The sequence below is a fragment of the Arachis ipaensis genome, chromosome B4 (assembly GCF_059453495.1).
Source record: "Arachis ipaensis isolate K30076 ecotype BB chromosome B4, ASM5945349v1, whole genome shotgun sequence".
In the NCBI taxonomy this organism is placed as follows: Eukaryota; Viridiplantae; Streptophyta; class Magnoliopsida; order Fabales; family Fabaceae; genus Arachis; species Arachis ipaensis.
In genome coordinates this window covers 131744238-131757711 of record NC_142439.1, presented here as the reverse complement: position 1 = coordinate 131757711, position 13474 = coordinate 131744238, and the positions used below count along the sequence as shown (strand labels likewise).

General features: G+C 32.1%; 1 protein-coding gene and 1 long non-coding RNA gene across 2 annotated transcripts; both read right to left on the bottom strand.

Moving 5' to 3' along the window:
• Positions 1 to 1183: 1183 nt before the first annotated feature.
• LOC148569255 (uncharacterized) lies at positions 1184 to 1749 on the bottom strand. The gene is made up of 2 exons (XM_088484966.1): positions 1461 to 1749; positions 1184 to 1368 (listed from the first exon to the last, which is right to left on the bottom strand). Exons 1-2 carry the CDS (start codon positions 1747 to 1749, stop codon positions 1184 to 1186), a joined length of 474 nt encoding a protein of 157 aa, XP_088341092.1.
• A 10394-nt stretch (positions 1750 to 12143) lies between these two features.
• LOC107638039 (uncharacterized) lies at positions 12144 to 13155 on the bottom strand. Its single transcript, XR_001619702.3, has 2 exons — positions 13080 to 13155; positions 12144 to 12401 (listed from the first exon to the last, which is right to left on the bottom strand). It is a non-coding gene; the product is annotated as an uncharacterized LOC107638039 (long non-coding RNA).
• Positions 13156 to 13474: the final 319 nt, after the last annotated feature.

The following is a 13474-nucleotide window of genomic DNA, read 5'->3' as shown; positions in this document are numbered from 1 at the left end:
AAACTTTCAGGTGGTCCTTAAGCACTTTTTCCAAGTTAAGCATGATTCCTAAGGAAAAACATCAAGAAAACACATGTTTTGCATGATTTTCCTTGAAAACCGAATTGAAATGGGAGGGAGACAGCCATATCACCTTATTTCCAGCCTTGATATGTTATATGGTTATGTAGAGGAAGAAGAGAGGATCATTTTGGTGAAATCGGAGTTTTGATTTGAGTTTTAGTTCAGAAGAAATCAAGCTTTGAAGATTAAGTGTTCATGAAAGTTTCTCTCTTTTCTCTCTTGTTATTTTTGGCCAAAATGATGAAATGAGACAGCCTTGGAGGTCTTGGGGGTGTAAGGTGAGTTGTGATTGGTTGGCTTGGAGGTGGATTAAAATAATATTAAAATATCTCTGGTATATAACTACTAAAACTAGGTGTTTCGGAACACTCGTAAAAACATCTCTAAAAATTATTTTCTGAGCTACTAGCATAAATGACACTAGTAATATATTTATTATGAGAATAGAACATGTATGATGAGGCCTTAGCATCGCTAAAGTCATCAGAGAGTGCTGGTACTAAGCTGCACCAGTAAACCGTAAACCCGGTTAAACCGATTTTCTGTTTTTAACTAAAACAGACCAGGTAACCTTATAATATCATTCAAGCATTTTCTAATACTAATATAATGATAATATTATACTATTATCTCTCTCCTCTCATGAATCGAGTCCGGTTCGTCAAACTGAGACTACTTACAAAAATCAGAATTAAAACTCCTAACCGGTACGGTTCAAAAACTAGGTTCTTCGTGATTGCGTTATCGAGCTTGCCTCAGAAAAGGTTCTAGCTTAAGGATGACATAATGACAATGAGGATCGAGATATTTGTTGATATAGAAGAGGTGTTCTCTTTACTGATCTTCTGGAGAAATCCGTGCCTTTAGAAAAGATCTCGTGTACTCAAAAATCAGGGTTGTTACATCTTGTACAAAATGCTTGGAAGGCGTGAGGTGGTTTCCATAGACTCCCGTCGGCGTTCAATGCACCATCAATGGATTTGTGCCTGTCTAAAATCACTAAGAGCCCGGGTTGTGGTGTGACATGCTCCCACAGATACGACAGAAAGAACGACCACGCCTCCTTTGTCTCACCCTCGACAACGGCAAATGCAATAGGCAGAATGTTTGCGTTCCCGTCTTAAGCTATCGCCATTAGTAAGGTCCCACCGTATTTACCATATAGGTGAGTGCCATCAATGGAAATAAGTGGCTTGCAGTGCTTGAAAGCCTCAACACACGGTGGAAATATCCAAAAGACACACTGAAACATGACAGTATTCGTGGAGCCAGGCCAAAGCTGAGTCACCAGTTGCACCCAAGTACCTAAAGAGACAAATCTAGCTACGTTATTGTACACCTATGAATTTTAAAATGGTTAATAACAAAGCTTGAAATAAATCTTATCAGGCAAGTACATCTGCATTGCGAATAACCACAAGGAAGCTCGTTGTATGACTCCTCCCAATCACCATATATTCTGGTGATCACTCGCTGTTTTGCAAGACAAACATTTTGGTAGGATGCCTTGTAACCAAAGTGCCTCTCCACACCTCCTTGGAGAATCCTGATGCTGATTGTTGGATTGGCTTTGACCATCGTGAAGATGTGTTGCGCAATCACCTTTGAATCCAACCTACCATGGTCTTGTCCTATTGAAGTTTGCATGCAGGAATGAGGCCCATTGTATCTCCTAACCTCCCACATTTCTTGCTTTCGACGATATGATATCAGTATGCTCCAATTACACCCGGGCCCGAACTGGATACATTGTGCATTATACCTCCACTGGTCACTTTCTATTATTTTGTAATCCGCAGCCCTCCTAATGTTGTACTACTTAACCGCCAGCATCACTTCTTCCTTGTCCTTAAATTGTTTTCCAACCTCAAACCCATTGCTTGGATCCTCTTTAGGGCCTCCCTGGGTAAACGACCAATCCGAAGTCATTGCATCGAGATTCAACCTCGTGAAATGATCTGGCCGGTCATACGGTTGAGAGATGGCGGGCTGTGTAAGAGCGATCTGAGTGTCACCATAGTAGTTCATCCCTTCTTCCTCGTCACCATCGTCGGGAATTTCAGCTGGTTCTTCCTCGGCGTCGTCTACCTCATCGGGGTTAACTTCATATTGATCCATCATCGGATCTCTAATAGCTGAACCATCATGACTTTCAACCCCATCGTCCATTAAGTCAACATTACAAGTTTCAACATTTGACCCCTCCTGACTCCCCTCAGGTGGCATATTAAGATCCACCATAGTCCTTCTGATAGTTCGTCTAACAGCTCCACTCAATGGACTATTATCGACCGTATCTGCAAATGATCCTTGGCCACCCACCTCAACGAGATACACGAATAATTCCAGCAGATGGATATTTGTCCGTCGGTTATGCCACGACCGTATGAGCCGTACGTCCTCGTCATCGCGCAAACGATACGTAATTCAAGACAACAAACGTATTTCTCACTATCGTAATCTCATAAACATAATAGTAACAAACACAATACGAGTGTAATATACCTTTTATAAAACAAATTGTCATCTACTTCAATCGGATATCTGTAGTAAATTTTTTTAACCATTTTTTCCTCTTGCTGTCCAACGGAATGCAATATCAAATTCTTCAAAGCTGTTAAACTGTCAACCTCCGGTGTCATGTAGGTGAATATCGGTTGTCCCGATCTAAAAACTATAGAACCCTCTTCGTCATACACTTTTCACCATCATATTGAATGGATAACAGTGGATTTCTTGACATCGTAGCGAAAATGTCAACCTTAAAAATGAAAACCAATAGTGTACTTTGCATCTACTCTCCAACAGCCATACTTTTATCATCGAAACCCACCATATAATTCATCGGAGGGACGGCAAACTCCCCCTAATTACCCAAAAAAAAAAGTTCGTATCCTAAAAAATAAAACTCCAATTTTGGATTCGAGGAAATATTAATTTTTTTAATTTTATTTCAAAAAAAATTGATTTCTCATACCTCCACATCCTTTCTACGAATTATGGTCTCATCCTTATTAAGGATTGATCCAACAAATTTTAATAGTAAAAATAAAAATAATAAAAAAAATAACATAAATATATTTAAATATTTAAAATTTAAAATAAATTAATAAAATTTTTATTTATTTAATTAACGCATTAAATGTAAGTTATTTAATTTTTTTTATTTTAATATTTTAATAATATTATATAATATATTTGTTATTAATATTAACATCTTGCCAGACACTTTATATCTGTTAAATAATATTTTTATTGACTTTTTTATATAATATAAAAAAATAGTTTAATAATAAAAAAAATTAGAAGAAAGAAACTATAATTCAAATAGAGTAACTTTGATTCTTTATTATAATTATGTAAAAAATACAAAAAAATAAAAATAAAAATTCAAACGAGACAATTGTAATTTTTTTTTATTCGTAGGTATAAATTATGTCATTCTTTTTTAAAGATAAGAGTAAAATTTGAACTTACAACTTTTAAATAGGTATATAAAGATTATGTTATTTGAGTTATAACTCGTTAACGTGTAGATTATGTCTCTCTGTCTGTTAAATAATTATTCAATAATTTCTCGGCATTTAATTGAAAGGTTAACACACTATAATATTTGGGATAGAGTTTTTTTCGATAAAGACAATTATTATATGTAAGAGTGTAAGATCATAACTAAATTAAATAAAGTCACCAAAAAAAATAACTAAATTAAATAAAACAATAAAATAAAGATAAATAAATGACATAGATATAATCTCAATTAATTTTTGAAAAAAAAAACTATTAAATACTAAGCTAATGGTCTTGTTTATATTTGAAAAACTGAGCTTAACTTTGGATAATTAACTTATTATTATTATTATTATTATTATTATTATTATTATTATTATTATTATTATTCGAGTAGAGTTATTTTTCTATCTGAATTGATAATACAACACTTTTTATCTTTCTTTTGGTATTAAATAATAAAATTTTTTCACACATAAATAATTTTTTTTTAAAATGAGACAAACACATTATGATAATAAAAGCATTATACAAATTTGCACACACACATATTATAAGTTTTGTAATGGGCCCACACCTCTACGTGTAGATCCATTCCTGCACTGAGTGCACTCTATATTATAAGTTTTTCATAGTCCCATTATTTAAATATTTATTGAAAAGGGACAATGTTGTAAAAATAAGACTAACATGGGAAAAAACAAATACAATCTTCTATTGCGTTGCAATGACCAGATGCTCGCCCTCCATGTACTCTCCTGCAGTCGCTGTTGCATGTGTTTTCTATACAGCCTCCTTCACTCAGTGTTTGTTGACACTCTTTTGCCTCTGATACTTTCAACAACCTTTCATTGTCTATGCATATTTACACATCAACCATATAAAACCATTAGTACTTTGATGTAAAAATTTAACTATGGTTAAAGAATATGTTTGATTTGAGTTTTTTATTTTCTATTTTTAAAATTTTGTAAAAAAAAAGTACAAAAGTAAGATTTTATTATTTTGGTTATTTTCTCTTATTTCATCATAAAATAATCTTTAAAAGAGAGAATATTAAAAACAAAAATACAAATCAAAAGTATCCTTAGTGTTTAATTATTTGATTTGAAAAAATATTTTCTATTTTTTATAATATTGTTAGTTTCAGGATTTTATTTAAGAAAAATTGAAAATAATAAAATTTTGTTTTTAATCGTTAGCTTTTATTTCTTATCTTTTTTCTCTATGAAATACTAAAACCAAAACCACCTTTAGGTTATATCTCTTTGTTATTTTTTTGAAAAAAAAAACTTTTTATATGTGTGTATAGTATGAATTTATAAAATAAAAAATAATGATTATTAATTTTTTCTTTTAAAAAAAATCTAAATGAAATATAAGTATCTTTTAAATAAATTCATTTTTAGCATTTTTATCAATATAAAAAGATTAAACGTAAAATTACATTTTTTTTTAAAACAAAAAATGAAAACAAACATGCACATAAGAAGATATAATCATATAAATAATTAAATCTTGTAATGAATAACTAAAACATACCGATTCCAACGGAGAAAATAAGGACAATGATCAGAACATAAGGAAAAGCCTTCATCTTATCAGTAGTCAATCTTCAGGTTTGGACACTTTAATTTGGTGCATGAAACATCTTATCTATGTCGATGTATATATAGCAAGGTTTTAAAAATCGAACCGACTATCGAATCGGTCTAATTTTTAATTTGCTGAGTTATTGATTTAACCAATTTATTTGTGGTTCAACCAAAAAATTATTTTATAATAAAATAATAAATAATATTATCTCTAAATATTTTTTAGTTGATGCTCTCATCCATACCTAAAAATTATCAGCAATTCAATAACAATATTACAGCAACTAATTAATTTTAAGATAGATACAATGATACAAAAAAAATTAACAACAGAACCAAACCAAAAAAAGAAATTAGAGACAATAGAACCACGGCATATCAGAATCAAGATTTAAGAACATCAACGACAATCCTAAATCACAGTAATAACTAATGACAACAATAATTGAAAAAGAAAAATGAAAAATCACATATTAACAGTTCTAAAACCAATTAAAACAATAATTACAATAAAAAATATCTTCTAAAGTATAAAAGACAAGGAGCACAATGGAAGGCTGGACGCGACTAAATTGGAGAAGAGGTGGCTCAGACCGCCGCAAAACTAGAGCCAAGGGGAAGAGGGTGGTGCACGGCAGAACTAGATCAGAGGAGGGTAGAGCGTGACAGAACTGGAATAGAGAAAGATTAGAGCACGGTGGAACAGAGCCCATACGGTGAGACAGTGACTGTGCGATGGAGGAAGGATTCGAGACGAGTTGTAGTGGGACGACGGCTTCGAACAGTTACAACGTCTGCAGTGACACAGAAATGGCTGGACGGAGCAAGTGAGGGAGTGAGGGAAGAGCTCAATACCGAGAGTCAAAGGAAGAAAAAGGAGTACTAAGTGAGTGCTAAGCTTAGATTAGGGTTACTCTTTTTTTTTAATTAATAAATGAAACGGCGTCGTTTTCTTCAAAACGTGAAAATCAATTGGGTTCTGATTCAGTTCGATTGGCTGGCCAATTTTTGACCAATTCAGTAGTTCAATTACGATTTTTAAAATAAACAATTATATTTTTGAAACGAATAGCTTTTCTCGTTGGTTCATAATTTTGACCAATTGATTCGAACCGGTTTTTAAAACTTTGATATATAGTAAATCATACTCATATACTTTTGATGGCATATCTATAATATCTATTATATATTAATAAAATCATATTTCTTCAATTAATAGCAGACGTGGCATGTTCTTAAAGATAATTTTTATTTATTTTATTTGATTTACTTAAATACGTTAATTAATTAACCATTCATTTAATTTAATTGAGATAACTATTATTTATTTAATATTTTATTTAATTACATTAACTATAACTAATCAATTACATTAATTATATGATTTGACTAAAATAAATAAATTGATTTTGAATTAATTTGGATTAATTTGGATTAATTTTTTATCTTATGTATTTTACTTAATAATTTTTAAAAATATTATAATTAATTATTTATATGATTTGATTATGATAAATATCAAATTATTTAATATTTTTATCACATTAATTATAATTAATTAATTATACTAATAAAAAATATTAAACAACCAACAAAATTTATTATTTTTGGCCAGCAGTTAGCCATTAATATTTAAAAATATAAACTAAAAGTATGTTGTTGAATTACTAAAAATATTTTTTTCACACAAAAAAATTTATTGAATTCAAATTTTACCTTTTTATTTTTAAATTAAGATGTCTAATTTTTCAAACCGATTTCGAGCAGTTAAAATTATTATTTTATTAAAGCGGTTTTACGTGAAAATTCTGGTTCTTACATTCTCCCCACCTAATTAGGAATTTTGTCCCTAAAATTCGAATCGCGTGACGTATCTTTCCCTTGCACCTTCCGCTGCATCACTTTGATTAGTTGCCATTAAGAATTCGAATTTTTCTTTAAACCAAATACCACTTTTGTAACATTTTATAAAGCTTTCAAAACAAGTTCAATCTAAAATTTTTCAATGTCAAAACTTTTTTAAAAGACTCAAAAATTATTTATTCTTAAATCAATCAAAATTATTCTCGATAAATTAAATTATAAACTAATTTCACAACTTAACAAAATCATTGGACTCACTTTTCCTTTAAAACATATCATTCAAACCAAGAGTTTTGATCTAATTTCAAAACCAAATTATTTAAACCAAAAGTTCCAAACTAAACTTCAAAATTAAATCATCCTAAACTTTAAAACTTTTTCAACAAGGCTCAAGAGGCCATACCGGTTAGGAATTGAAAATCTTAATTAAAAACTGCAAAAATATCAGTCGGTCCTTCTAATGATACATCCTCATTCTGTAGCTGCATCAGTTGACACTTCCCCTGCCACCAGTGTTGAGATTCACCCATCAATTGATATGCCGCAAACTCTACAAACTGGTTTTCTAGAACATGTTGAGCTTAAAACGCATTGGCTAGGCTAGTCATCCTCACTATCTCTCCATGAACGTGATTGATCTCGTCCGTGAGTTGCCATTCGGGTTGCTTTTTCACACCAAACAATCGATATCGAGGTGATCAGTCTCAATATCTCAGACCCAGTGCTTCAATTATCCCCAAAGGCACTCACAAACAAACATGTTATGTATATCAAACAGATAACCTAAATAACATGGAAGAAAAATGATCCAAAGAGTGTGACGAAGCACAATCGGTCCATCCCTCAAGCTCACGAGGAGGAGCTGTTCTGATACCATAAATGTAACACCCCGTTAGTCTAAGCCTTACCTCTAGCCGCAAAGCAAAGGATAGCAAAGTGCCACGACAGTTCTAAAGTTTATAATATATAATATATATCTAAGAATTTATATAACTAGAAGTCCGATGAAGGAACAAAAGCTCAAAGTCGCATAAAGCGGAATTACAAAATGCGAAGCGTTCACACTCTGTAACTAAACGCGTAAGTATGAACAGAACAAGATATAATACATATAAAATGTAGATAGCTCCAGGATACACAAGGTAACAATTAAATTAACAAGATATGTATATATAAGTATGATGTACCAAAAAGAGGGCTTGTCAGAGCCTGCAGAGTTTAGGCAGGCTAGTCAAACTAAAATACAAAAGAGTTTTGGAAGTTTAAAACAGCTTATACAACTTATCTCTCAAATCAAGCCTCTAAGGCCATAAAGTCTAAAATAGAAAGATGAGAGAATACTACAACATAAGTAAAGTAAAATAAAGCATAAGAAAGACCATCCTCCGTCCTGTCACCATATTCGCAAACTCACCTAAGTGGGTTGCGACTTGCATCTGAAAAGCAACAACAATATATGGTATGAGAACATGAGGTTCTCAGTATGGTAACAGTGCCTAATATATAAGATGTAAAGTTCTGGGACGCCAAAGGCAATCCTAGAACTTCACACCGATACAGATATTCAAGCTTAATGAAAATAAATAAATCAAACCATAAACCATAAAAAGGGTTATCTAAACTTAGGAGATTTCTAACTAAAACTAGTCACACTGCTGTATCCCACAGCCTTCACCAATCTAACCTCCGTGCGATCCCATCGCCATCGCCTCCCGATCCTCCTTAACGCCAGTAAAACACATTTAATGCAACCAAGAAAAACACAAGTAATATACATATACAGCAGGTAATTCAACTAGCATTTAGGCATGTTATTCAAAAAGGCATAACTCAAGTAATCAAAGCAAGCAAACATATAGAAGATACATATGATGAATTTCTATCCTATTTGACTGGTGATATCACTTGTCAATTCAAAATGCCAACCCGACATATTCCCGGGATGTCGCCTTTCTGCCACGACTAGGGTTATAGTGCCCTGCTCACTCTTTCTAGTACCCAGCACTTTATCTTACGCCCCGTGAGTTATAGTGCCCGACACACTCTTCAGGTTATAGTGCCCGAGTTCACTCCGGCGGTAGAAAGGTTATGTGAGCAGGAGACTGCCACAGTCCTCACATCTCAACGTAGGTGAGAGACTGCCTCGATCCCTACGCCGGCACCGCTACCTCGACAAGCAGGAGACTACCATAGTCCTTGCTCAAGGCGCACAGCGACTTACCAATCATTACAGTTCAGTAATACAACACAGCTCATAGCACAATTCCTTTTATATTCATTCCAATCTCATCATCCAATGTCAATATCTCAAGTTCATCACCAACATCTCAAATTCATCATCAACATCTCAAATTCATCATCAACCCGACTCCCCCTTAGTTCACAAGATGAACCACCCAACTGACATGCCAAGTCTAAGTCACTGGCTTCTAAAACCCGTATATAAGTCCATTAAATATCAAACATAAACCCATCTATACTAGTCTTAGGCCTAATTATTAACCACAAGTATTAAAGAGGAGTTATGGAAGTTTGAAAAGTTAGAGAACCCTTAAAAGTGAAGAAAAATCATTGTTTAGCAAAATAGGATGTATGCATATGCATGCCCAATGTATGCGTACGCATACGTAAAATTTTCCCATCTCGCATACACATACAAGAGTTCGCATACACATAGGTTCCAAACAAAATGGTATGCTCGCATATGGGGGGTTCTCGTACGCATACCCCTCCAGACTTACAGAATTTTGTAAAATTGCAGAAATCAGTTTTAAACACTAAATTTTAAATGTTCATAACTTCCTCTACAGAAATCCGTTTTCATCAAACTTTATATCAATTTAAAGATCTTTAGATAAACTTTAATTTAAGATAAATTTCAATCAAACTTAAAACTGAGGCTCAAGTTATGATCCGTCAAAATTTACCAAAAATTTACTAGGTTCTCAAAACTTCCAAAATTCACAACCAAACCAAATCAAAACCTACCAAATCCATCAAAAAACACTACCACACACTACACTTTACTATCCATTGTACTTTCATCACTTCCACACTTAATTCACTCAACCCTTCCTCCATAATTCAACACAAATCTATAATTCCAATTCAATACTTTCATACCAATAATTCACGCAATCTAATTCCCCATATACATCCTTCATCAATTTACAACATCATCACATCACAATCATTATATCACAAGTATCATCTACGCAATCAATACTCATTTCATCATCTACATTCATTATCCAACATCAATAATTCCATTATAATTCATTAAAATCATCATACATCATCAATCCAATAAATTTCAACAACCAATTCAATCCTATCCTAAGGTCCACTAGCCTAAGTTTCCAAAAATATTACATATTACATAAAGAAAACTGAAACGATACCTTGACCAATTCCCAAAATGTACTAAACACCAAAACGAAGCCACCAAACTCGATCCAAATCCTCAAACCAACTCCAACAAACACCAAAACTCAATCTAACATCACATAACATACAAATATCAAACCTAGGGTTCACAAAAATAATGAAACACAAGGAGTTAGTAAAACCTTACCTTACCCAACAACATTAAGGGTAAAACCCAACAATATACCAATGCTAGATCACCCCTAAACAACAAAAATACAAAGAAACTCAAAAATCCAAAGCCATTTTTTAGTTTTGAGCTAGGACAAAAAACTGGAGCTAAAGAAAGAGTTTCTTACCAACAAAACTTAGTTAGAAATGACGGAATCGGTGAGAGCTTCGCGTGGCTACAAACGAATCGTCAATCGGAGCTGCGTAACTCAAGATATAGCCAAACGAAGAAAAAGGTGAATAGTACCCTCTCTTCTTCTCTCATGCTCGAACCCTCACTCTTTCTTGGGGGAGAAATGAGCTGAATGCTCGTTAAATAGCCTTATATATGTTGGACCTTGGGTCCAGTTTGAATTCGGTCCAATCCGTTAGCGTTTTTAGCTAGTGGGCCAAAACTTTTTAAGATTTACACTCGGTTTTTGGATTCTAAATTATTTTTGCCTTTCAAAACAATAAATTCAATTTTTAAAATCTTATTTTTCTCAATATGCGGTACTGGACAGACTAGAGGCGATACTGCCGGTCTTAGTGTCGGTACGCGTTTTTACAAAAACTTTTCGAAAAAGATACATTTTTCCACTCAAAAAATCTATTGAATTCAAATTTCACTTTTTTATTTTCAAATTAAGATGTCTAATTTTTCGAACCGATTCCAAGCAGTTAACATTATCATTTTATTAAAGCAATTTTACGTGAAAATTCCGGTTCTTACAAAAAATACTGACCAAATTATTATATGTTTAAAAAAGGTTTTGTGGTCTAATATATGACAAACTAAAAATTCGCTTATTTAAGCCAGATAAATAGATTGACATGATGAATTTGACCCTACTAACTAGGGATATTCATGGATCGGATCGTATCCGCAGATCCGCGATAAATATCCGCATCTGATCCGAAAAATTGCGGATACGATCCGATTTGCAAATTAATCGGATCGGATTGGATCCGATCCGCACCCTTTGCGGATCAGATTAGATCCGATCCGCACCCTTTGCGGATCGGATCGCGGATGTCTACTCTACATCCGCGTATTCGATCCGCGGATCCGCAGATCCACACAATAATAATTAAAAAATAAATATATATATATATATATATATATATATATGTTTGGTATTATATTTACTTATTTATATGTTTAAGTTAGTAATTATTATTCATATATTGTATTATTTTATTTTTGTTATTTAGAAAGAGTTTGATTAAAAATATTGTAGGAATAAATAAGTTTAAAAGTGTGAAAGAAATATTTTTATTGAATTTTTTATATAGAAATATGATTAAAAAGAGAAGGTTTAATTATGCAAATATATCCGATATCCGATCCGCACATTTGCGGATCGGATCGAATCGAATCCGGCATTAAAAAGCGCGAATATCATATCTGATCCGATTCGATGAAAATTATGCGGATCGGATCCAATTTTTGGCCATATCCGATCCAATCCGATTCGCGGACACTCCTACTACTAACACCCTCACAGTTTTCTCTCTATTATGGACGGAATAAAATTGTATATTATAAATATGTTGTAGTCTCATTATTTAATTATTTATTCAAAAGGGACAATGTTGTAAATTTAGGACTACAAATTTAACATGGGAAACGGCAAACACAATCTCTTGTAATATCGCAATGACCAGTTGCATGGTCTCCATATATTCTCTTACAGTCCCTGTTGCATTCGTTATTTGTTGTTGGATTACACTGTCCTTCAGTCTCGGCATAACACAATCTTGCCTCTGATACTTTTAATAATCTTTCATTGCCTATACATTTACACATCAAACATATAAAACCATTAGTACTTGTGATGTAAAATTTCAACTATGCTTAAAGAATGTATATAATTTGCGTTTTTATTTTTAATATTTTCTGTTTCAAAATTCTATAGAAAAAAAAAGAAAACAAAATATGAAAAAAAAAATTAAGATTTTATTGTTTTTATTTTTTTTTCATAAAATCTTAAGAACAGAAAACAAAAATACAAATCAAAAATATTTTTAGAGTTTATTTGGTTTGAGAAATAGTTTTCTTTTTTATTTATAATAATTTTTAGTTTATTAGGATTTTATTTAAGATAAAATAAAAAGTTAAAATTTTATTTCTTACCTTTTTTTATATGAAATGCTAGAAATTGAAAATATAAATATAAACCAAATCAAACCGACGCTGAGTAGTATCTATTTGTTATTTTTTTTTTGAAAAGAAAAACTTTTTACCTGTGCATATAAATTTATAGATAAAAAATAATCATTATTAATTTTTCTGTTAAAAAAATTTATATAAAATAGAATCTTTTACATAAATTCATTTTTAGCAATTTTAACAAATATAGAAAAATTAAACGTAAAATAACATTGTTTTCAAAAAAGAAAACAAACATGCACATAAGAAGTAAGAAGATACAAATAATGAAATCTTGTTAATGAATAACTAAAATATACCGATACCAATGGAGAAAATAAAAAGAATGATAAGAACAAAAGTAAAAGCCTTCATCTTATCAGTATTCAATCACTTAGGTACATGAAACATCTTGTATATGTATATATATATATAAAGTAAGTCATACTCATATGCCTTTAATGGCATATTTAATACTAATTAAATGTTTGAGAGTCATCATTTGAAAATTAAAGAGAGTCATATATAATTTAACCAATTTAGATTGATTAAGTGATTAGCTCACTCGTTCGCTTAAAGCATCTACAATGGTGAGTTCCTCTTTCATTTTTTTCTGACATATAGGAACTCTAACCATTGGAGGAGAGAAGGAATGAGTTCCTGCACGGGTCTCAAGGTGAGAGAATCCCTCTAAACAGGGACTCAAGTTAACTAA

What these genes read in the sequence shown, in the direction of transcription:
- LOC148569255 (XM_088484966.1), bottom strand. Translation starts at nt 1,749, where the DNA reads ATGTGGGAGGTTAGGAGATACAATGGGCCTCATTCCTGCATGCAAACT. An exon ending in TGGTTATTCGCAATGCAGAT is followed by an intron (nt 1,369 to 1,460) that starts GTACTTGCCTGA and finishes TTGTCTCTTTAG; the next exon opens with GTACTTGGGTGCAACTGGTG.